We start from the raw sequence: 26,103 nt of genomic DNA, 5'->3' as shown, positions 1-26,103 counted from the left end.
GGCCTCGCCCGTCTCCTTGTACATCATCAGTATTATTACTGCTGCAGAGGAGCCGTAGGGCATCACATCAGCACCTATAGGTCCACACTACGTGTCCCTAAGCCTGTGTGTATTGTCATATTACGCCCTCGCCCGTCTCCTTGTACATCATCAGTATTATTACTGCTGCAGAGGAGCCGTAGGGCATCACATCAGCACCTATAGGTCCACACTACGTGTCCCCTAAGCCTGTGTGTATTGCCATATTACGGCCTCGCCCGTCTCCTTGTACATCATCAGTATTATTACTGCTGCAGAGGAGCCGTAGGGCATCACATCAGCACCTATAGGTCCACACTACGTGTCCCTAAACCTGTGTGTATTGCCATATTACGGCCTCGCCCGTCTCCTTGTACATCATCAGTATTATTACTGCTGCAGAGGAGCCGTAGGGCATCACATCAGCACCTATAGGTCCACACTACATGTCCCTAAGCCTGTGTGTATTGCCATATTACGGCCTCGCCCGTCTCCTTGTACATCATCAGTATTATTACTGCTGCAGAGGAGCCGTAGGGCATCACATCAGCACCTATAGGTCCACACTACGTGTCCCTAAGCCTGTGTGTATTGTCATATTACGCCCTCGCCCGTCTCCTTGTACATCATCAGTATTATTACTGCTGCAGAGGAGCCATAGGGCATCACATCAGCACCTATAGGTCCACACTACGTGTCCCTAAGCCTGTGTGTATTGCCATATTACGCCCTCGCCCGTCTCCTTGTACATCATCAGTATTATTACTGCTGCAGAGGAGCCGTAGGGCATCACATCAGCACCTATAGGTCCACACTACGTGTCCCTAAGCCTGTGTGTATTGCCATATTACGGCCTCGCCCGTCTCCTTGTACATCATCAGTATTATTACTGCTGCAGAGGAGCCATAGGGCATCACATCAGCACCTATAGGTCCACACTACGTGTCCCTAAGCCTGTGTGTATTGCCATATTACGGCCTCACCTGTCTCCTTGTACATCATCAGTATTATTACTGCTGTAGAGGAGCCGTAGGGCATCACATCAGCACCTATAGGTCCACACTACGTGTCCCCTAAGCCTGTGTGTATTGCCATATTACTCCCTCGCCCGTCTCCTTGTACATCATCAGTATTATTACTGCTGCAGAGGAGCCGTAGGGCATCACATCAGCACCTATAGGTCCACACTACGTGTCCCTAAGCCTGTGTGTATTGTCATATTACGCCCTCGCCCGTCTCCTTGTACATCATCAGTATTATTACTGCTGCAGAGGAGCCATAGGGCATCACATCAGCACCTATAGGACCACACTACGTGTCCCTAAGCCTGTGTGTATTGTCATATTACGGCCTCGCTCGTCTCCTTGTACATCATCAGTATTATTACTACTGTAGAGGAGCCATAGGGCATCACATCAGCACCTATAGGTCCACACTACGTGTCCCTAAGCCTGTGTGTATTGCCATATTACGGCCTCGCTCGTCTCCTTGTACATCATCAGTATTATTACTGCTGTAGAGGAGCCATAGGGCATCACATCAGCACCTATAGGTTCACACTACGTGTCCCTAAGCCTGTGTGTATTGTCATATTACGCCCTCGCCCGTCTCCTTGTACATCATCAGTATTATTACTGCTGCAGAGGAGCCATAGGGCATCACATCAGCACCTATAGGTCCACACTACGTGTCCCTAAGCCTGTGTGTATTGCCATATTACGGCCTCGCTCGTCTCCTTGTACATCATCAGTATTATTACTGCTGTAGAGGAGCCATAGGGCATCACATCAGCACCTATAGGTTCACACTACGTGTCCCTAAGCCTGTGTGTATTGCCATATTACGGCCTCACCTGTCTCCTTGTACATCATCAGTATTATTACTGCTGTAGAGGAGCCGTAGGGCATCACATCAGCACCTATAGGTCCACACTACATGTCCCTAAGCCTGTGTGTATTGCCATATTACTCCCTCGCCCGTCTCCTTGTACATCATCAGTATTATTACTGCTGTAGAGGAGCCGTAGGGCATCACATCAGCACCTATAGGTCCACACTACGTGTCCCTAAGCCTGTGTGTATTGTCATATTACGCCCTCGCCCGTCTCCTTGTACATCATCAGTATTATTACTGCTGCAGAGGAGCCATAGGGCATCACATCAGCACCTATAGGTTCACACTACGTGTCCCTAAGCCTGTGTGTATTGCCATATTACGCCCTCGCCCGTCTCCTTGTACATCATCAGTATTATTACTGCTGCAGAGGAGCCGTAGGGCATCACATCAGCACCTATAGGTTCACACTACGTGTCCCTAAGCCTGTGTGTATTGCCATATTACGGCCTCGCCCGTCTCCTTGTACATCATCAGTATTATTACTGCTGCAGAGGAGCCATAGGGCATCACATCAGCACCTATAGGTCCACACTACGTGTCCCTAAGCCTGTGTGTATTGCCATATTACGGCCTCGCCCGTCTCCTTGTACATCATCAGTATTATTACTGCTGCAGAGGAGCCATAGGGCATCACATCAGCACCTATAGGTCCACACTACGTGTCCCTAAGCCTGTGTGTATTGTCATATTACGGCCTCGCCCGTCTCCTTGTACATCATCAGTATTATTACTGCTGCAGAGGAGCCATAGGGCATCACATCAGCACCTATAGGTCCACACTACATGTCCCTAAGCCTGTGTGTATTGTCATATTACGGCCTCGCCCGTCTCCTTGTACATCATCAGTATTATTACTGCTGCAGAGGAGCCATAGGGCATCACATCAGCACCTATAGGTCCACACTACATGTCCCTAAGCCTGTGTGTATTGTCATATTACGGCCTCGCCCGTCTCCTTGTACATCATCAGTATTATTACTGCTGCAGAGGAGCCATAGGGCATCACATCAGCACCTATAGGTCCACACTACATGTCCCTAAGCCTGTGTGTATTGTCATATTACGGCCTCGCCCGTCTCCTTGTACATCATCAGTATTATTACTGCTGCAGAGGAGCCATAGGGCATCACATCAGCACCTATAGGTCCACACTACATGTCCCTAAGCCTGTGTGTATTGTCATATTACGGCCTCGCCCGTCTCCTTGTACATCATCAGTATTATTACTGCTGCAGAGGAGCCATAGGGCATCACATCAGCACCTATAGGTCCACACTACGTGTCCCCTAAGCCTGTGTGTATTGCCATATTACGGCCTCGCCCGTCTCCTTGTACATCATCAGTATTATTACTGCGGCAGAGGAGCCGTAGGGCATCACATCAGCACCTATAGGTCCTCACTACGTGTCCCCTAAGCCTGTGTGTATTGCCATATTACGGCCTCGCCCGTCTCCTTGTACATCATCAGTATTATTACTGCTGCAGAGGAGCCGTAGGGCATCACATCAGCACCTATAGGTCCACACTACATGTCCCTAAGCCTGTGTGTATTGTCATATTACGGCCTCGCCCGTCTCCTTGTACATCATCAGTATTATTACTGCTGCAGAGGAGCCGTAGGGCATCACATCAGCACCTATAGGTCCACACTGCATGTCCCTAAGCCTGTGTGTATTGCCATATTACGGCCTCGCCCGTCTCCTTGTACATCAGTATTATTACTGCTGTAGAGGAGCCATAGGGCATCACATCAGCACCTATAGGTTCACACTACGTGTCCCTTATCCTGTGTGTATTGCCATATTACGGCCTCGCCCGTCTCCTTGTACATCAGTATTATTACTGCTGTAGAGGAGCCATAGGGCATCACATCAGCACCTATAGGTCCACACTACGTGTCCCTAACCTGTGTGTATTGTCATATTACGGCCTCGCCCGTCTCCTTGTACATCATCAGTATTATTACTGCTGCAGAGGAGCCATAGGGCATCACATCAGCACCTATAGGTCCACACTACGTGTCCCTAAGCCTGTGTGTATTGCCATATTACGGCCTCGCCCGTCTCCTTGTACATCTTCAGTATTATTACTGCTGTAGAGGAGCCATAGGGCATCACATCAGCACCTATAGGTTCACACTACGTGTCCCCTAAGCCTGTGTGTATTGCCATATTACGGCCTCGCCCGTCTCCTTGTACATCATCAGTATTATTACTGCTGTAGAGGAGCCATAGGGCATCACATCAGCACCTATAGGTTCACACTACGTGTCCCTAAGCCTGTGTGTATTGCCATATTACGGCCTCGCCCGTCTCCTTGTACATCATCAGTATTATTACTGCTGCAGAGGAGCCATAGGGCATCTCATCAGCACCTATAGGTCCACACTACGTGTCCCTAAGCCTGTGTGTATTGCCATATTACGGCCTCGCCCGTCTCCTTGTACATCATCAGTATTATTACTGCTGCAGAGGAGCCATAGGGCATCACATCAGCACCTATAGGTCCACACTGCATGTCCCTAAGCCTGTGTGTATTGCCATATTACGGCCTCGCCCGTCTCCTTGTACATCAGTATTATTACTGCTGTAGAGGAGCCATAGGGCATCACATCAGCACCTATAGGTTCACACTACGTGTCCCTTATCCTGTGTGTATTGCCATATTACGGCCTCGCCCGTCTCCTTGTACATCATCAGTATTATTACTGCTGCAGAGGAGCCATAGGGCATCACATCAGCACCTATAGGTCCACACTACGTGTCCCTAAGCCTGTGTGTATTGCCATATTACGGCCTCGCCCGTCTCCTTGTACATCATCAGTATTATTACTGCCCCAGAGGAGCCGTAGGGCATCACATCAGCACCTATAGGTCCACACTACGTGTCCCTAAGCCTGTGTGTATTGCCATATTACGGCCTCGCCCGTCTCCTTGTACATCATCAGTATTATTACTGCTGCAGAGGAGCCGTAGGGCATCACATCAGCACCTATAGGTCCACACTACATGTCCCTAAGCCTGTGTGTATTGCCATATTACTCCCTCGCCCGTCTCCTTGTACATCATCAGTATTATTACTGCTGCAGAGGAGCCGTAGGGCATCACATCAGCACCTATAGGTTCACACTACATGTCCCTAAGCCTGTGTGTATTGTCATATTACGGCCTCACCTGTCTCCTTGTACATCATCAGTATTATTACTGCTGCAGAGGAGCCATAGGGCATCACATCAGCACCTATAGGTTCACACTACATGTCCCTAAGCCTGTGTGTATTGTCATATTACGGCCTCGCTCGTCTCCTTGTACATCATCAGTATTATTACTGCTGTAGAGGAGCCATAGGGCATCACATCAGCACCTATAGGTTCACACTACGTGTCCCTAAGCCTGTGTGTATTGCCATATTACGGCCTCACCTGTCTCCTTGTACATCATCAGTATTATTACTGCTGCAGAGGAGCCATAGGGCATCACATCAGCACCTATAGGTTCACACTACGTGTCCCTAAGCCTGTGTGTATTGCCATATTACGGCCTCGCCCGTCTCCTTGTACATCATCAGTATTATTACTGCTGTAGAGGAGCCGTAGGGCATCACATCAGCACCTATAGGTACACACTATGTGTCCCTAAGCCTGTGTGTATTGCCATATTACGGCCTCGCCCCTCTCCTTGTACATCATCAGTATTATTACTGCTGCAGAGGAGCCATAGGGCATCACATCAGCACCTATAGGTACACACTACGTGTCCCTAAGCCTGTGTGTATTGCCATATTACGGCCTCGCCCGTCTCCTTGTACATCATCAGTATTATTACTGCTGCAGAGGAGCCATAGGGCATCACATCAGCACCTATAGGTTCACACTACGTGTCCCTAAGCCTGTGTGTATTGCCATATTACGGCCTCGCCCGTCTCCTTGTACATCATCAGTATTATTACTGCTGCAGAGGAGCCATAGGGCATCACATCAGCACCTATAGGTCCACACTACATGTCCCTAAGCCTGTGTGTATTGTCATATTACGGCCTCGCCCGTCTCCTTGTACATCATCAGTATTATTACTGCTGCAGAGGAGCCATAGGGCATCACATCAGCACCTATAGGTCCACACTGCATGTCCCTAAGCCTGTGTGTATTGTCATATTACGGCCTCGCCCGTCTCCTTGTACATCATCAGTATTATTACTGCTGCAGAGGAGCCATAGGGCATCACATCAGCACCTATAGGTTCACACTACGTGTCCCCTAAGCCTGTGTGTATTGCCATATTACGGCCTCGCCCGTCTCCTTGTACATCATCAGTATTATTACTGCTGTAGAGGAGCCATAGGGCATCACATCAGCACCTATAGGTCCACACTACGTGTCCCTTATCCTGTGTGTATTGTCATATTACGCCCTCGCCCGTCTCCTTGTACATCATCAGTATTATTACTGCTGTAGAGGAGCCATAGGGCATCACATCAGCACCTATAGGTCCACACTACGTGTCCCTAAGCCTGTGTGTATTGTCATATTACGGCCTCGCCCGTCTCCTTGTACATCATCATTATTATTACTGCTGCAGAGGAGCCATAGGGCATCACATCAGCACCTATAGGTCCACACTACATGTCCCTAAGCCTGTGTGTATTGTCATATTACGGCCTCGCCCGTCTCCTTGTACATCATCATTATTATTACTGCTGTAGAGGAGCCGTAGGGCATCACATCAGCACCTATAGGTCCACACTACATGTCCCTAAGCCTGTGTGTATTGTCATATTACAGCCTCGCCCGTCTCCTTGTACATCATCAGTATTATTACTGCTGCAGAGGAGCCATAGGGCATCACATCAGCACCTATAGGTCCACACTACATGTCCCTAAGCCTGTGTGTATTGTCATATTACGGCCTCGCCCGTCTCCTTGTACATCATCAGTATTATTACTGCTGCAGAGGAGCCATAGGGCATCACATCAGCACCTATAGGTCCACACTACGTGTCCCTAAGCCTGTGTGTATTGTCATATTACGGCCTCGCCCGTCTCCTTGTACATCATCAGTATTATCACTGCGGTCACTATTAACCATTGCCCGTTCAGGACTGAGTTGCCTCACAGCAGACGTTCAGTAGGTAGCCGCAGACATTAGGAATATCTCCACTTCATAATGTGCGGAGCCTTTTTATCGCTTATGACAGAGAAGCGATGCGGATTATTATTTGGGTCTCGCTTCATGATGAAGTTTCTGCGATTGAAGCTTTTTCTGGAGTGTTCTGTGTGAGGCGTTCCTACAGCTATTAGGGTAATGTCAGGGGCTTCGCACTGCTCCAGCAGGTTGTACAATGTTCTCCTTTGATTATTATGTTCTCTAATTAAAAGACAAGCATGTGAGATGTCCCCATTGTGTGTGCTGTAACATGTTCTAACCTCTTGCAGGAGGGCACCGATGCAGTTTACTACCCGAACCATTCGTCAAGTATACCACCTTGAAGCTGTTTCTGATGAGGAACCAGAGGCAAATAGTGGAGAGCCATCAAGCAACCACCAGCAACAGCAACCTCAGCCCGAGTGAGGAAGGAAGGTGGTGGTCCTAACACCGCCCCAAACTGAAAGACAGACTGGTTTAACAGAATCAGACAAAATGACGCATCACTTCACATAATTCACAGACCACTCGCCTCAACTACAATGACCTCTGAATGACTACACACTCCATACGAGTGCACTTAACCCCTTGTTTCCTTATCTCAGCCATGATCTCACCGAGCACTTTATATGAGAGTAAGTCAACCTTTTGGCGAGTTGTGAGAATGCTGGTTTCTTGGCATTTAGCTACAACAGGTGGCGCTCCATGGAGCACATAGACATATGGATATACATATGTATCATACAGACCCAGCGCTGTTAGTATAAGCGAGGCTGAACGCGTCCTGGGAGATCTCATCACACTTATTAGCAGCTCACATATGCTCTCGTAGATTTCTTCATAAAATTTTTCTTCTCTAAAGAAGTCAAAATGGAATGTGTGATGGGAACAACAGTCACTCGCCACAACTAACTCTGTACATTGCTAAACGGGTTGTATGGCGAGGAAAAGTTTTTACAAAAAGCTAAAGGTACCGTCACACTCAGCGACGCTGCAGCGATATAGACAACGAGCCGATCGCTGGAGCGTCGCTGTTTAGGTCGCTAGGAGACGTCAAACACAGCAACTCCAGAACGATGCAGGAGCGATCCAGTGACGTAACGGCGACTCACTTATTGTTCTCGCTGGTTGTTAGCTCCATGTAAATCGTTGCTGGCATCGTTGCTTTTGATGTCAAACATGACGATACACGCCGACCTGACGACCAAATAAAGTTCTGGACTTCTAGCTCCGACCAGCGATGGCACAGCGGGATCCAGATCGCTGCTGCGTGTCAAACACAACGAGATCGCTATCCAGGACGCTGCAACATCACGGATCGTTGTCGTTCTCGTTGTAAAGTTGCTGAGTGTGAAGGTACCTTAAGAATTAAAATAAATAAATAAAATGCAATACAGATGTTCCCCGATGTAGTTCCCCGATAACCCCATCCTGATGTTGTCCGTTCCCCCTTTAGACCAGACTTCCCACTACAATGATAAGACGTTATGCCGCCCCACACACCCTCTTGTTACGTCTGAGATCACGCCCTGCACAAAGTGACGCTGATGTAATAGGAGCGCACAGTAAGCTTAGCTCGTACCGCCACAATCTCAAGGAAATGATTGGAGGACATGATTTCCTTTCCTAAATCACTCTAATTACCAGCTAATAACCTGCAGCACGGAGCGCCCGGAGTCTGGGCAGTCTACACTTAACCAAGCAGCCTCCGACTCGTCACGTCTAGCTGCCGTCTCCAGTGCCAAGCGAGTGCTGCAAGATTCTATGACGCTCAGTGCACTGTGCCGAGCGAGTGCTTTAAGATCCTATGACGCTCAGTGCACGGTGCCGAGCGAGTGCTGTAAGATCATATGACGCTCAGTGCACTGTGCCGAGCGAGTGCTTTAAGATCCTATGACGCTCCGTGCACGGTGCCGAGCGAGTGCTGTAAGATCATATGACGCTCAGTGCACTGTGCCGAGCGAGTGCTTTAAGATCCTATGACGCTCAGTGCACGGTGCCGAGCGAGTGCTGTAAGATCATATGTCGCTCAGTGCACGGTGCCGAGCGAGTGCTGTAAGATCCTATGACGCTCAGTGCACGGTGCCGAGCGAGTGCTGTAAGATCTTATGACGCTCAGTGCGCGGTGCCGAGCGAGTGCTTTAAGATCCTATGACGCTCCGTGCACGGTGCCGAGCGAGTGCTGTAAGATCTTATGACGCTCAGTGCACGGTGCCGAGCGAGTGCTGTAAGATCTTATGACGCTCAGTGCACGGTGCCGAGCGAGTGCTGTAAGATCTTATGACGCTCAGTGCACGGTGCCGAGCGAGTGCTGTAAGATCCTATGACACTCGGTGCACGGTGCGGAGCGAGTGCTGTAAGATCTTATGACGCTCAGTGCACGGTGCCGAGCGAGTGCTGTAAGATCTTATGCCGCTCAGTGCACGGTGCCGAGTGAGTGCTGTAAGATCCTATGACGCTCAGTACACGGTGCCGAGCGAGTGCTGTAGGATCTTATGACGCTCGGTGCACGGTGCGGAGCGAGTGCTGTAAGATCCTATGACGCTCAGTGCACGGTGCCGAGCGAGTGCTGTAAGATCTTATGCCGCTCAGTGCACGGTGCCGAGTGAGTGCTGTAAGATCCTATGACGCTCAGTACACGGTGCCGAGCGAGTGTTGTAGGATCTTATGACGCTCAGTGCACGGTGCCGAGCGAGTGCTGTAAGATCCTATGACGCTCAGTGCACGGTGCCGAGCGAGTGCTGTAAGATCCTATGACGCTCAGTGCACGGTGCCGAGCGAGTGCTGTAAGATCTTATGCCGCTCAGTGCACGGTGCCGAGCGAGTGCTGTAAGATCTTATGCCGCTCAGTGCACGGTGCCGAGTGAGTGCTGTAAGATCCTATGACGCTCAGTACACGGTGCCGAGCGAGTGTTGTAGGATCTTATGACGCTCAGTGCACGGTGCCGAGCGAGTGCTGTAAGATCCTATGACGCTCAGTGCACGGTGCCGAGCGAGTGCTGTAAGATCCTATGACGCTCAGTGCACGGTGCCGAGCGAGTGCTGTAAGATCTTATGACGCTCAGTGCACGGTGCCGAGCGAGTGCTGTAAGATCTTATCCCGCTCAGTGCACGGTGCCGAGCGAGTGCTGTTAGATCTTATGACGCTCAGTGCACGGTGCCGAGCGAGTGCTGTAAGATCTTATGACGCTCCGTGCACGGTGCCGAGCGAGTGCTGTAAGATCTTATGACGCTCCGTGCACGGTGCCGAGCGAGTGCTGTAAGATCTTATGACGCTCAGTGCACGGTGCCGAGCGAGTGCTGTAAGATCCTATGACGCTCCGTGCACGGTGCCGAGCGACTGCTGTTAGATCCTATGACGCTCAGTGCACGGTGCCGAGCGAGTGCTGTAAGATCTTATGCCGCGCGCTCGTGCACTGTAGACAGTGGCCAAGCAGCAGGAGAAGGACGGTGCTTATTTAGTGTACCCCACAGCACAGAATTCGGGTGGTGCATGCTGCCGGTTATCTTCTAAAACGTGTAATCAAGTGATCTAGAAAAGTGACTAAACTGCAGTTTTGCACATTTTCATGTGAAAGTGGAGGTGCTCTTTAAGAATGATATCTCCCGGCGTCCCCAGGCATTCCTTCACTGAATGGTGTACTGAACATTTTATACTATTATCAGATATATTCTGCATTTTATTGCATCCCTATGGAAGTCCTGCACAACAAGCATGTGGATTTACCTGACTCTTCTAACCCTTACTGAATGTATTGTCGTCAGGTATTTCTGCTGTCATTGCGTGGAAATGTACTTTACCATTTCCCTCTGGCAAATTTACATATAAAAAGGCAGCGACTATATAATATTCATATGATGACATGGCCGCTTCTCACAATGCAGTCTTCCCATGTCACTGCTGTGTAGGATAGTTCTTCTTATAATGCCCAGATCGCGGTCAGACAGTCCGGACACAGGCTATGCTATTATTGGGATGTCACTGTTTGGTGAGAGAGACTCCTTCATTTCTAAGCCATGACTTTATCATTTCTTTATGAATGTGACTAGAACAAGAGCTGCTTAAAGGGAACCAGTCAGCCAGTTTTTGCTTTCTCATCCGAGACCACCATGATGTGGCACACAGGAGCCTGATTGCAGCGATGTGTCACTTATTGGGCTGTTTGCTTTAGTTTGGATAGAATCCCTGTTTTCACTGTCGTAGATGTAGCAGTGCTCAGCATTCTGAGTTATGTATAACCCCGCCCACACCCCTGATTAGCATCTTTCTGTGTACAATGTCAGCAAGCTGCCAATCAGTGGTGGGGATTAGTCTGACTGCCATGCATGTGACTTAGTCCTGTAATGATAATGTCTTGTTGATAAAACACTGATTGTACTGAAACCACAGCACACCTGTATCAAGCTGCCAGTCAGTGGTAAGGGAAGGGATACACAGAGCAGGAGGACTACATGTCAGAAGACTACTAGTCCTCTAGTGTTAATCTCCTGCTGATAAAACGCTGATTAATATTAGTGCCTTAGCGATAGTTGGTATTCCCATGTAAGGGTTCTTCTCATACAAAACGACATGGATACGGCGTAACATAAAGAAGTTTTAATATGATCCTACAGTCAGTAGGGCGTCATTATCAAGGCAGAATTATGCAGGCTTAGTTAACGACCAGATGGATTCACTATGGTTTATGATGGTAAAGGGAATATGTCATGTCCCCAAATGCTATTTAACTTTATATCTCCTGGGAGCTACCAGCTTTCAGTCATGGAGGCGTGAACAGAGATGCTACAGGCACCACTGTGCAGAGAGCCGTCAATCACAGTGCCAGGGCATGCTAGTCACTATTCAGTGCATCTGAGCAGCGGGAGCTGGGAATCACAGTGGTTGGGCGGGCTAGTCACCACTCAGTGTACAGTGCATCTGAGCAGAGCGAGCAGTCACTCACAGTGTTGGGGTGTGCCAGTCAGTGCATCTGAGCAGAGCGAGCAGTCACTCACAGTGTTGGGGCGTGCCAGTCAGTGCATCTGAGCAGAGCGAGCAGTCACTCACAGTGTTGGGGCGTGCCAGTCAGTGCATCTGAGCAGAGCGAGCAGTCACTCACAGTGTTGGGGCGTGCCAGTCAGTGCATCTGAGCAGAGCGAGCAGTCACTCACAGTGTTGGGGCGTGCCAGTCAGTGCATCTGAGCAGAGCGAGCAGTCACTCACAGTGTTGGGGCGTGCCAGTCAGTGCATCTGAGCAGAGCGAGCCGTCAATCACAGTCCTGGGGCGTGCCAGTCAGGGAGCAAGCCGTCAATTACAGTTCCGGGTCGTGCTTACAGCCGCCGCTCACAATATTCTATGATCCTCTGACTGAAAGCTGGCAGATCCTGGGAGAAATAAAGCTCATGTTCTTTCTGTAGCTGCACTTTCAGTAAATGGACAGACAGTATTGCAGCGCTATTCTCCTGCACAGTAACCCTATATCTGCAGGTTAGCAGTATTGGAGGATGTGACCGGATTTCTGTAACTGTTATAGATGCACAGCCAGGTCAAATACAGCTCTGGCAAAATTAGAGACCACTGCAAAATGTTCAGTTTGCCTGATTTTTCTCTTTATAAGTATATTTTTGAGTAAAATGTAAATTTTTCTTTTATTCTATAAACTTCTGACAACATGTCTCCGAATTTCCAAGCAATAATTTTTTTTTTTCTGAAATGGAGAAATGGTCCAAATTAAAAAACAACAACAGTGCTTTCAGACTTCAAATAATGCTAAGAAAACAAGTTCATAATCATTTAAAAACAACAATACTAATGTTTTAACTCAGGAAGAGTTCAGAAATCAATATTTTGTGGAATAACCATGATTTTTTATCACAGTTGTCATGCGTCTTGGCATGCTTTCCGCCAGTCTTTCACACCGCTTCTGGCACAAACATTTAAGCAGTTCTTCTTTGTTGTTTTATGGCTTGTGACTATCCATCATCGTCTTGATTACATTCCAGAGGTTTTCAATGGGGTTCAGGTCTGGAGGTTGGGCTGCTCATGACAGGGTTTTGATGTGGTGGTCTCTTAATTTTTGCCAGAGCTGTATACATAAAATGTATGAAGAGTTGTTCCCCTCGAAAAATATTTGGTACATCTGACTCCATTGGGACTTTGGTTTCAGACAGGCACATGAAATGGCAGTCTTGATTAATTCCTCCAATATAATTGACAACTAAATGAGGCCTGGTATAGGCTCTATGGCTAACTGTTCCTAAATGATCTTCGCAGCTCGTAGTTATTGTACGATTAGATGGCTCTGATGTCCGTACATTTAGTGTATCGGAGTGTGACTTGGAAATAGAAAAACCGGCCAAGGCCCTAAGGCTATATTCACACTTAGCGGTTTTTACCGCGGAACCGCCGCGATTTTGATGCTGCGGGTCCGCAGCAGTTTCCATAGCGTTTACAGTAACATGTAAACCCTATGGAAACCGCAAACCGCTGTGCACATGCTGCGGGAAAAACCGCGCGGGAACGCAGCGGTTTACAACCCGCAGCATGTCACTTCTTTGTGCAGAATCGCTGCGATTCTGCACCCATAGGAATACATTGAACCGCTTACTTCCCGCATGGGGCTGTGCCCACGTTGCGGGAAGTAAGCGGATAATGTGCGGGTGGTACCCGGGGTGGAGGAGAGGAGACTCTCCTCCAGGCCCTGGGAACCATATTTGGGGTTAAAAAATAAAAAATCTGGTTATACTCACCCTCTGATGTCCGGAGCTCCTGGGCGCTGCACGCAGCCGTCCGGTCAGAGTTGCTGTGCAACCAGGACCTGCGGTGACGTCGCGGTCACATGACCGTGACGTCACGAAGGGTCCTTCTCCCACAGCATCTTAGGAACCGGACCGCCGGGTGCAGCGCCCAGGAGATCCGGACATCAGAGGGTGAGTATAACCAATTTTTATTATTTTTAACATTACTATTGATGCTGCATATTGCTGCATATGCAGCATCAATAGTATAGGCGGAAACCCGCAGCGGAAAACGCGGAACAAACCGCGATAAATCTGCAGGGAGAACCGCAGTTGTTTTGCCCTGCAGATTTATCAAATCCGCTGCGGGAGAACCCGCAGGGACCCGACGCAATGTGTGAACATAGCCTAAACCTCTGACACACATGAAATTAGTGGTTGTACTGGTTTTGGAAGACTGGCATGCTAGATTAAAACTGGGCCAGACTACTATTAGTTTCTTCTTAATGGAGACACAATTACACATTTAGATTTTTCTCTAATCATTTTCATAGATAGCATCTCAGACAAAAATGCTTGAGAGCTTCATGGCCTGACATCCAAAGCATAAGGTTACTATAGGGTATCCCAGAACCAAAATGCACAGAATTCTACTCAAGCCCATGATGTGTAAATGACGTGTTCATCGGGCTTACAGGTTCATTTTTAAAATAGTCTTATATTTTTCTGTTAAAATCTAAATACGGTATGTATTTTTATGGCAGTTCAAGAAGCTTTGGTTGGTCTTTCCTTGTGTGTTCTTTATTTTTCTTCCTATTTTTTTTAAAGAATAGATTGGCATTGTGCTACTTGGTAAGCCATTAGTCAGACATCTCTCCAGCTTCACCATCGGGAAGAGATGTATGGCTGTGATTAAAGTGTCATCTTAAGCCTCTGTTTGTCTCTCTGCTATGTACAGTATAGACAATAACTGACGTTCAACCTCCATGTATTGAAAATTTTACATTCATCATATAGTTATAAATGCGGCGACGCAATAAATATTTTTAAAGGATTTTCGTATGTTAGATCCATTTTTAAATAAGTCATTTAGGAAGCTCAATACAGAAGTAAGCTATGATATCTTGGAACCAAATGCTAAGATTAAAACATTTCTATTGAAAGCTATGAGATGTATGTATGTGCCTGGAAATTAATAAAAAAATTATAGTCAAATAATCAATTTTGAACACAGTATTGTGAAAGTCAGTTATCAGCAGAAAAACAGCTTTTGATCACTGCATAGCCTACCTGATTTTCATTCTTCCCCACAGTTAAGCATCCTACTTGCTTCTAATAGACTCCATCTTTTAATTCATCTTGCTGTCACGCCGTAAACGGCGATAAAGGGGCAGGACGGCGTACTGGAACCCGCACCTGTCCCTACCACTTAAATGGGGCCCTGGCTTTCCCTCATCTCGGGGGTTCCTATGATGGTTAGGAGGCCCAAGCCGCCAGCGTATCCCTGTCTCCTGTGCAGGCCCTATCAGGGGCCCCCTCTCCCCCCAAAGGAGGTGGACTGCACCAGTGTAATAATACAACAAATAACAGGGTATACAGACAAGGTAACTAAAAGTCTCAAACTCACCAAATATTCACACAACCACAGAGGAAACACAGAGAAGGGAAGAGAAGGAATTACCTTAGGAAGGAAAACAGGTTTAACATGCAACCAAAACTGCAGACACCAATCTCTGTAAATAAACCTCCAACACTACGCTCCTTCAACCTCCAAGCCAGGCAGTAGAACTGATCACTGACACTAGCTGAAGTCAGGACTGGGTCTATATAGAGGATCAGATTACAAAATCCACTTCAGCTGAGAGACCCAGCTCTCAGCAACTTAGCAATAAGGTTAACTCCTGCACTGCTGGCACAAAGCAGCTAGGTCAGAATACAGGTGAAGAGCTTCTGTTCACTGTGTGTGAACGAGGCCCAGAGCACTGCGGTTCTCTGGAACCTATTTGTCGCGGTAGCCCCGTGACAGTACCACACCTTCTACGAGGGACCTCCGGAACCTCAGGACCAGGTTTCTCAGGATGAGCTGTATGAAATGCCCGAACCAACCTAACCGCATGGACATCAGCAGCAGGTGCCCACATCCTTTCCTCAGGACCGTACCCTCTCCAGTGTACCAGATATTGTAGGGATCGACGAACTAAACAAGAATCCATAACCCTGGAAATCTGGAACTCGAGACTTCTATCAACAAGGACCGGAGATGGAGGTGAAGGGGACTGATTGGATGGCGCCACAACCTTTTTGAGTAAGGAGCGATGAAAAACCTTATGGATCTTAAATGACTGAGGCAAAGACAGCCGAAAAGCAACGGAATTCACGACGGCCACAATCCTATAAGGGCCAATGAACCTAGGGCCCAATTTTCACGAGGGAACTCTCAGCTTTAATATTTTTCGAGGACAACCAAACCCAATCACCCACACACAGGTCCGGACCTTCCACACGTCTTCAATCAGCCGCATTCTTATACCTGGAACCCATCCTCTTTAATTTATCAAGAACCCTTTGCCATATGGACGTGATGGATGAAGAAAACCTCTTCTCTTCAGGAACACCTGAGGAATCCCTCCTATTAAATGCACAAGATTGAGGATGAAAACCATATGCCCCGAAAAATGGGGACTTACCAGTAGACTCATGAGTACGATTGTTTATAGCAAATTCTGCTAACGGTAAGTACTTAACCCAGTCCTCTTGATTCTCTGAGATGAAACTGAGATAAGTCTCAAGATTTTGATTTACGCGTTCAGTCTGACCATTGGATTGAGGATGAAAAGCTGAAGAAAACGACAAATGAGTCCCCAGCCGGCTGCAGAAAGCCCTCCAAAACTTAGAAATAAACTGCACCCCACGAACTGAGACAATATCTGAAGGAATACCATGCAGTCTCACAACCTCCTTAATAAAGACCTGTGCCAGAGTCTAAGCATTTGGGGAGCGCAATGAAATGAGACATCTTGCTAAATCTATCAACTACGACTAAAATAACTGTATTACCCTCCGAAACCGGTTAGTCAGTGATGAAATCTATTGACAAATGAGACCAAGGTCTATTGGGAATCTCCAAAGGTTATAGAGACCCAGACGGGCGAGAACGAGAGGACTTGGAACTCACACACACACTGCAGGCAGCAACATATTCCTGTACATCATGCCTTACCCCAGACCACCAAAAACGCAGAGTGAGTAGGTCCACAGTAACCTTACTTCCAGGGTGTCTGGCCAAAACCGAGTCATGATGCTCATTTATGAAACTGAGATGGAGATTAGCTGGAACAAAAATTTTACCTAACGGACAGGCTGCTGGGGCGTCACCCTGTGCCTCTACCACCTCTTTCTCAAGATCAGAATTAATTGCGGCGACAACTACACCCTTCTGCAGTATAGGACCTGGTTCACAATTATCCCCACCCCCCGGGAAACAACGTGATAACGCATCAGCCTTGACATTCTTGTTTCCTGGCCGGTACGTAATGTAGAAATTGAACCTGGCGAAGAAAAGAGACCACCTTGCCTGCCTAGGTGTAAGACGCTTTGCAGATTCTAAATACAACAGATTTTTGTGATCTGTGATCACCATGACAGGGTGAAGTGCTCCCTCCAAAAAATGACGCCATTCCTCAAATGCCCATTTAATTGCCAACAGCTTCCTATTACCAGTGTCATAATTCTCCTCCGTAGGAGATAATTTTCTCGAGGAAAAATGCACACGGTCGCCACTTACTCGGAGAAATCCCCTGAGACAATACAGCTCCCACCCCTATCTCAGAGGCATCCACCTCTACCACAAATGGCTGAGTGTTGTCAGGCTGTATTAATATGGTTGCAATGGAAAAACACTTTTTCAAAGTTTCAAAAGCTTTACTGGCCGCACTGGACCATACGGAGATATCCGTGCCACTCTTGGTCATGTCTGTCAATAGTTTGGCTACCACTGAAAAGTCTTTAATAAATTTGCGATAGAAATTTGCCCTGACCTTACGAAACCTGTGGAGGATAAGAAATAACCCAGAAATGGAATCTCTTTGACCGCGAACATGAATTTCTCAAGTTTGGCAAACAGTTTATTGTCCCTGAAGGACCTGCCGTACATGATCCTGATGAGACTTGAGGTCAGGGGAATAAATAATAATCTTTATTTTTATATAGCGCTAACATATTCGGCAGCGCTTTACATTTTGCACACATTATCATCACTGTCCCCGATAGGGCTCACAATCTAAATTCCCTATCAGTATGTCTTTGGAATGTGGGAGGAAACCGGAGTGCCCAGAGGAAACCCACGCAAACATGGAGAGAACATACAAACTCTTTGCAGATGTTGTCCTTGGTGGGGTTTGAACCCAGGACTCCAGCGCTGCAAGGCTGCAGTGCTAACCACTGCGCCACCGTGCCATCAAGATATACCACCACAAACCTACCTATTAAGTGACTAAATTTATCATTGACAAAGTGTTGAAACAAAGCAGGAGCATTACTTAACCCAAAAGGCATAACCAAGTTCTCGTAATGTCCCTCTGGAGTATTAAATGCCGTCTTCCATTCAACCCCCTCCTTCATCCGAATGAGATTATATGCCCCCTGAGATCTAATTTGAAGAACCATTTAGCCCCCACAATTTGGTTGAAAAGGTCCGAAATAAGAGGGAGCGGGAAAGAATCCCGAACCGTAATTTGATTCAATTCACGGAAGTCTAAGCATGGGCGTAAACCCCGTCCTTCTTCTTTACAAAGAAGAACCCAGCAGCAATGGGTGATGACGAGGGTCTGATATGACCCTTGGCCAGACTCTCCGTGATATAGTCCTTCATGGCCTGTCTCTCTGTGGCAGAGATGTTGTATAGCCTACTCTTAGGCAGTTTAGCACCAGGAATGAGACGTATGGCGCAATCATAAGGACGGTGTGGAGGTAGCTCTCGACTCCCCTCCTCAGAGAATGCATCCTCAAAATCTGAGATGAACTCTGGCAAAACCTGAGAACTCAAACCGGCCAGCCGAGTACCCAGGCAATGTTCCTGACAAAACTCCCCCCATCTAGTAATCTCCCGAGTCTGCCAGTCTAACACCGGGTTGTGTAACGTGAGCCATGGTAAACCGAGAACTACAGGCGACGGCAAACCCCACAACACATAATCTAATGACTCAGTGCAATGCCCCTATTTGTAGGCTCACCCCACAGACGATCTGAGTGAAAGTCCCCTGGCTCAAGGGTGCAGAATCAATGGCAATTACAGGTATGGGTCTAGACAACTCGAGTTTTAAACCCATGTGCCTGAACAAACCCAGAATCAATTAAATTAAACCCTGCCCGAGTCCAGAAAGGCAGAGATATTGAACCTATTTTCACCAAGACGAATCTCGGCTGGTAGGAAAAATTGAGGAAATTAGTACACCCGATTTGCCAACCTCCCCACAACCCGGGCTCAATATTTTTCCGGCGGTTGGTCTTCTAGAAGGACACACATTCACATGATGACCCTTTCTGCCTCAAAAAAAAACATGCACCTTCCTTATGCCGTACTACTGCAGCCCCCTTAGAACGAGTAGTGCCACCCAACTGCATAGGTTCTCCTAGAGACTCAGATTCCGGTGAGTCCAAATCTGAATTACCCTTGAATAGCGGCGATTCATTAAGTCTCTGGCGCAGGTGGCGGTCCACACGGATCACAAGAGATAGATCAGATAGGCCCTGATAGAATTGACTGCGGAGTGCAGGTTCATTCCACATTGTGTCAGTAGCCCATCTCCGAAACTCAGAGCAGTACACCTCTACTGGCCGGTCTCCCTGTGTAAGATGGCGTATTGTGGACTCAGCAAGGGAGACGCGGTCAGGATCATCATACACTTGACCTAAGGCTTGAAAAAACTCCTCCACAGTCCATAACAGCAAAGTGTCAGCGGGAAGTGAAAAAGCCCAGGCCTGAGGGTCACCTTGTAGGAGCAATACTACAATTCCAACCCTCTGCTCCTCTGAACCTGAAGTGGGAGGACGCAACCTAAAATACAATTTACAGGCCTCCCTAAAAGTAACAAATTTGTCACGCCCCCCAGAGAACCTGTCAGGAAAGGCAATTTTAGGCTCCAGCAAAGCTTGTGGAGGTGTAGCAACCCCTGCAGTGGCCACTGGAGTGCGCTGCACAACCGCTGAGCGGAGGTCAGCCACTTCTAGACTGAGTTGCTGCATTTGTCCAGCTAAAGTAGCAATGGGGTTGATATTGGACCAAAAAAAATCTTTAAGGTCAGTGATACTGTCACGCCGTAAACGGCGATAAAGGGGCAGGACGGCATACTGGAACCCGCACCTGTCCCTACCACTTAAATGGGGCCCTGGCTTTCCTTTATCTCAGGGGTACCTATGATGGTTAGGAGGCCCGAGCCGCCAGCGTATCCCTGTCTCCTGTGCAGGCCCTATCAGGGGCCCCCTCTCCCCCCAAAGGAGGTGGACTGCGCCAGTGTAATAATACGACAAATAACAGGGTATACAGACAAGGTAACTAAAAGTCTCAAACTCACCAAATGCTCACACAACCACAGAGGAAACACAGAGAAGGGAATGATATGGAAATTTGGGTTGGATAAATCTATCCCGTGTGTGCTGCGGCCGTTCCCAATAAGACTGAGTATTTTGAGCGCTCAAGAATGAGTCTGTACACCATTGTGACAGAAAAGCATTCCATCAATACTGACTCTTTATTGTACATACATAGTTTTATAATTGCATATAGAAAGGAGTGGTTAGGGGAGGTTAGTTAATTACCATATTGTCTAGCTCCTCTGTTATTGGTTATCTGAATATATATGGAATATTGTGATTAATGCACATATGATTGCTGATTAAGAAACTAAAATGTAGCTCTCGGCATTTAGGACAAAGTTGAGACATCTGATCAGCACTTAAGACATCTGGAATTCTTCTGCTTTTTTGAGTGGAAATCACCGAACAGTCTGTCAGGCTTATATCAGTTTATATCAGCCATTTTAAGCAATTGATTATAGTGTATATAGATATATTTGCGTTTATATGAGTATATATGATTATAGAGGAGTATACATGCAAGTGAGATCTACATGATATAAATATTTCTATCACAGGAAGAGAAGGAATAAACTAGGAAGGAAACAGGTTAAACATGCAACCAAAACTGCAGACACCAATCTCTGTAAATAAACCTCCAACACCAACACTACGCTCCTTCAACCTCCAAGCCAGGCAGTAGAACTGATCACTGACACTAGCTGAAGTCAGGACTGGGTCTATATAGAGGATCAGATTACAAAATCCACTTCAGCTGAGAGACCCAGCTCTCAGCAACTTAGCAATAAGGTTAACTCCTGCACTGCTGGCACAAAGCAGCTAGGGCAGAATACAGAATACATGCTTCTCTCTTCACTTTTTGAGTGTTCAGTGGTTACCTTTTAATGGCTAACTGAAAAGATGGTAACAAGTTGTTGGGCATAAATATGTTACTTTTCAGATTTTGTGTTAGTCTATGCCCGATGAAGAGACCTGGGTAGTCTCGAAAGCTTGCAATTTGTTACCATCTTTTCAGTTAGCCATTAAAAGGTATCAACCCCTGAGGAATCTCAAATTTTAATATTTTTCTATCTACTGGCTAACGTACAAAAATTTATATCTTTACTCTTTATTAACTTATTGTCACGATTTGGGTAGAAAAGGCTAAGTGCAACACGAAGGGATAAGGGAAAGGGAACCAAACACTAGGGAAGCAGGGAGTGGAGACCCCTAGACAGATCTAACATCACCCTGTCTGCCCTAATGTCTCTATATAGGTTCCGCACCAATTGCCGAGCAGGATACTCAATCCCTGTTTGACCCTGGCGATAAACCCTGGACTTGGAAGGACAGGATGAGCGCTAGTCAATCCCACTAACACTATAGACAGCTAGTATACGCAAAACAGGAACACTTAGCTTGAGTAGACTCAGAGAGAAACACTGTTGTCCTACAAATGCCGAAGAGGACGCTAGCTGACTGCTGCAGCCCCAAGCCTCTACAGGGAAGTGCAAATAGAAAATATCACCCGCTACTCCCAACAGGAAGTTGGGAGTTATAAACAGCCAGGTACAGTTGTGGCCAATAGCATCGGGGGAGGTGGTCACTAGTCTGCAAAGCAAACTACTGAGACCTTCTGCAGACGGATGCAGTGCAATGGTCTTCACCTTCTGACACATCCGTGATAGTACCCCCCTTCTACGAGTGTCCTCCGACACCCAAGACCAGGATTCTCAGGATAAAGAGGTGTGGAACGAACGAACCAGCCTGGGAATGTTCACCTCTGATGCAGAAACCCACATCCTTTCCTCGAGTGGACCATAAACCCACTAATGCACCAAGCATTGTAGGGAACGATGTTGGAGGCGAGAATCTACACATCAAAATTTGAAACTCTCTAGGTTTCCATCATCCATTATTGAGGGAGGCGGTAGGGTTGAGGGCTCAAGGGGTTCCGCATATCTCTTGAGCAAAGACCTGTGAAAAATGTAGATAATAAGAGCCTGAGGTAGCTCAAGACGAAATGCTGCTGGACCAATGACGGTGATTATCTTATAGGGACCAATTAATCTAGGTCCGAACTTCCAGGAAGGAACCCTCAACCTGAAATTCCTGATAGTGGTAGAGAACCACACAAAGTCATTCACATTTGGGTCCGGGCCTGGCACGTGTTTATTCACAGTCATACGTTTATACCCATCTCCCCTAACCCTGTTAGGAACAGGTAGTGCCGAAACAGGACTAAATGGACGGGTATGCGGTACCTTAGAACGTGCGCAAATACTGCAGGAAGCCACTTGTTTAACCATATCCCGATGCAACCCCGGCCACCAAAAACAACGAGAAAGGAGGTCCTTGGTTGCCTTACCACATGGGTGGCCTGCAAGTACAGAGTTATGAAATTCTCTAGTTACCTTGCGGCGCAATTTAAACTGCACAAATAACCTCCCCGAAGGACAGGAGGCAGGGGCCGTCCCCCTGAGTCTTCAACACCTTACCCTCCAGGTCAGTGTACAAGGCAGAGATGCCTACCCCCTTTTGCAAAATAGGGGCAGGGTCCTCCAAGTCAGATAAAAATGCCGGTAAGGACACCGTAGATACATCAGAAGGTGAAACGTTTAGGCAGTTACCATGACGGTAATCTCCCCACTTCACAATCTCTCTGGATTGCCAATCCACAATTGAATTACGCTTCACCAACCAGGGCAATCCCAGAACCATTGGAGTGTGGAAACCAGACAGGACATAACAAGGGGTTACTTCATAATGAAAAAGACCCCACCTTCAGTCTTATTTTATTATTATTATTATACATTTTTATAGCGCCATTTATTCCACGGCGCTTTACATGTGAATACGGGGCAAATATAGACAAATACATTAAACATGAGCAGATAACAAGGCACACGAGTACATAAGGAGGGAGGACCCTGCCCGCGAGGGCTCACAGTCTGCAGGGGGTGGGTGAGGATACACTAGGAGAGGGAAGAGCTGGCTGTGCGGCTGTTCAGTAGGTTGAGGATCACTGCAGGCTGTAGGCTTGTCGGAAGAGATGAGTCTTCAGGTTCTTTTGAACAATTTGTGTCGGTGTTCTCTGTGCAAGTGGTGCTGAGTCAATGGCGCAAATAGCCATAGGTTTAGCCAAGTTAGAGCAGACAAAACCATGAGTTCTAGCAAACTCAACATCCACCATACTGACTCCAGCTCCACTGTCTACAAACAGACATTTTCCAGTCCTGCACTCTAGCACTTCCTCTGCTGTCAGGATGAAAGGAGAATTGCAGGTTGAAGACGAACACACCCCGTGATTATCAAGCTCAAGGCTCCCAAAGGTTAATCAAGTCTCTTTTTGCTTTGAGATTGCATGACATGCCCCAATAAAATGTCCCTTCCTCCCACAAAAAAACTGCACCCTTTTTCTTGCAAATGTCAGGAGACACGTGAAGTAAATGCACCTCCCACCTGTATCGGTTCCTCAAACTCCCCAAGTATACAGTTGTGCTCAAAAGTTTACATAACGCAGCAGAATTTTTGCTTTCTTGGCCTTTTTTCAGAGAATATGAATGATAACACCAAAACTTTTACTCCACTCATGGTTAGTGGTTGGGTGAAGCCATTTATTGTTACAGTACTGTGTCTTCTCATTTTAAATCATAATGACAACCTAAAACATCCAAATGACCCTTATCAAAAGTTCTCATACCCCATTTCTTAATACGGTGTATTGCCCCCTCTAACATCAATGACAGCTTGAAGTCTTTTGTGTTGGTTGTGAATGAGGTTCTTTATTTTATCAGATGGTAAAGCTGCCCACTCTTCTTTGCAAAAAGCCTCCAGTTCCTGTAAATTCCTGGGCTGTCTAGCATGAACTGCGTACTTGAGATCTCCCCACAGTGGCTCAATGATATTGAGGTCAGGAGACTGAGATGGCCACTCCAGAACCTTCAGTTTATTCTGCTGTAACCAATGACAGGTCAACTTGGCCTTGTGTTTTGGATCGTTGTCATGTTGGAACGTACAAGTACTTCCCATGCACAGTTGATGAGTGAAAATTTGCCTCCAGTATTTGCTGATGACTGATGAGTATTTGCATCTTTTTGACAAAGTTTCCTGTGCCTTTGTAGCTCACACATCCCCAAAACATTAGCGATTCACATCCCTGCTTTACAGTAGGAATTGTGTTCCTTTCATCATATACCTTGTTGACCTCTCTCCAAATGTAAAGTTTATCGTTGTGGCCAAAAAGTTCACTTTTGGTCTCATCACTCCAAATTACCTTGTTCCAGAAGTTTTGAGGCTTGTCTCTGCTGTTTTGCATATTGTAGGTGAGATACTTTGTGGCATTTGTGCAGTAATGTCTTTCTTCTGGTGACTCGACCATGCAGCCCATTTTTCTTCAAGTGCCTCCTTATTATGCATCTTGAAAACAGCCACACCGCTAGTTTTCAAAGAGTCCTGTATTTCAGCTGATGTTTTTTGTGGGTTTTTCTTTGCATCCCAAACAATTTTCCTGGCAATTTTGGATGACAATTTTATTGGTGTACCTGACCGTGGTTTTGTTTTTACAGAGTCTCTGATTTTCCATTTGTTAATCACAGTTTGAACGCTACTGTCTGGCATTACCAGTTCCTTGGATATCTTTTTGTAGCCCTTTCCTGTTTTATACAGTTCAACTACCTTTTTCCGTAGATCCATTGACAATTCTTTTGCTTTCCCCATGACTCATATTCCAGAAATGTCGGTAGCTGGATGAAAGATGCAAGAGTCTGTCTGGATCCCAGAAACTCCCTCAACTTTTATGCACACACACTGATTACAAGCAAACAGGTCACAGGTGAGGATGTTACCTTTAGTAGCCAGTCAAACCCATTTCTGTCAATGTCTGTGCATGTTATCAGGTCCAAATTACCAAGGTATGTGAACTTTTAATCAGGGTCATTTGGATGTTTTGGGTTGTCATTATGATTTAAAAAGAGAAAACACAGTAGTTTGACAATAAATGGCTTCATCCAACCACTAACCATGAGTGGAGAATAAGTTTAAATGTCATCATTCATATTCTTTGACAAAAAGGCCAAGAAAGCAAAAATTAACAACTTTAGGTTTACCCCCGGACCTTTCCTCCAACACCGGGATCTTGTCCTGGAAAGAGTGTTCAGAAGCAGGTGGTCTTACCCATCTGTGATGCAGGTGTTTATTCACCCGAATAGTCAAGGACATGGCAGTCTCCAGTGACATAGGAGTTTCATACACTGCTAGAAAAATATTTAGAATTGAGAGTCCTCAGTGGTTGATACCTTTTAATGGCTAACTGAAAAGATGGTAACAAATTGCAAGCTTTCGAGACTACACAGGTCTCTTCATCAGGCAAAGACTAAAACAAATTCTGAAGAATCACATATTTATGCACAACATAGTATAGGGGAAAAAAAAAAGGAGGGGAAAAAAAAACATGGATAAGCCAGGTGACATGAAGCAGAATTACCATGGGTGATAAACCGTTACGTCCATAAATATTGGGCCAGTTCTTAGATAAGGATTGTTTTATTGTCCTGTGATTAGGGTCTCTGTTGTAATGACCCTTCATGGTCTGAGGGGCAAGTTCCTTAGTTGATGTAAAAAGACATAAATCCATATGACACCTTTGACACTCTTAATGCAGGAATGAATGTGTCACATGGATTTATGTCTTTTTACATCAACTAAGGAACTTGCCCCTCAGACCATGAAGGGTCATTACCTGGCTTATCCATGGTT

At 46.7% G+C, this 26,103-nt stretch overlaps 1 protein-coding gene across 5 annotated transcripts in view; it reads left to right on the top strand.

Moving 5' to 3' along the window:
• Positions 1 to 7,628, top strand: part of LOC138651456 (myosin-10-like) — a 274,522-nt gene extending 266,894 nt beyond the window's left edge. For all 5 annotated transcript variants that reach the window (XM_069741674.1, XM_069741671.1, XM_069741675.1 and 2 more), the window contains one exon: positions 7,346 to 7,628. In XM_069741674.1, the coding sequence (XP_069597775.1) occupies positions 7,346 to 7,481 (136 nt within the window). In that variant the 3' untranslated portion in view covers positions 7,482 to 7,628. The remainder of the gene's footprint in view (positions 1 to 7,345) is intronic.
• The last annotated feature ends 18,475 nt before the right edge of the window (positions 7,629 to 26,103 follow it).

Source organism: Ranitomeya imitator, chromosome 10, assembly GCF_032444005.1.
Source record: "Ranitomeya imitator isolate aRanImi1 chromosome 10, aRanImi1.pri, whole genome shotgun sequence".
Taxonomy (NCBI): Eukaryota; Metazoa; Chordata; class Amphibia; order Anura; family Dendrobatidae; genus Ranitomeya; species Ranitomeya imitator.
Note: the sequence above shows the minus strand (reverse complement) of the source record. Positions and strands in the feature narration are given on the sequence as shown.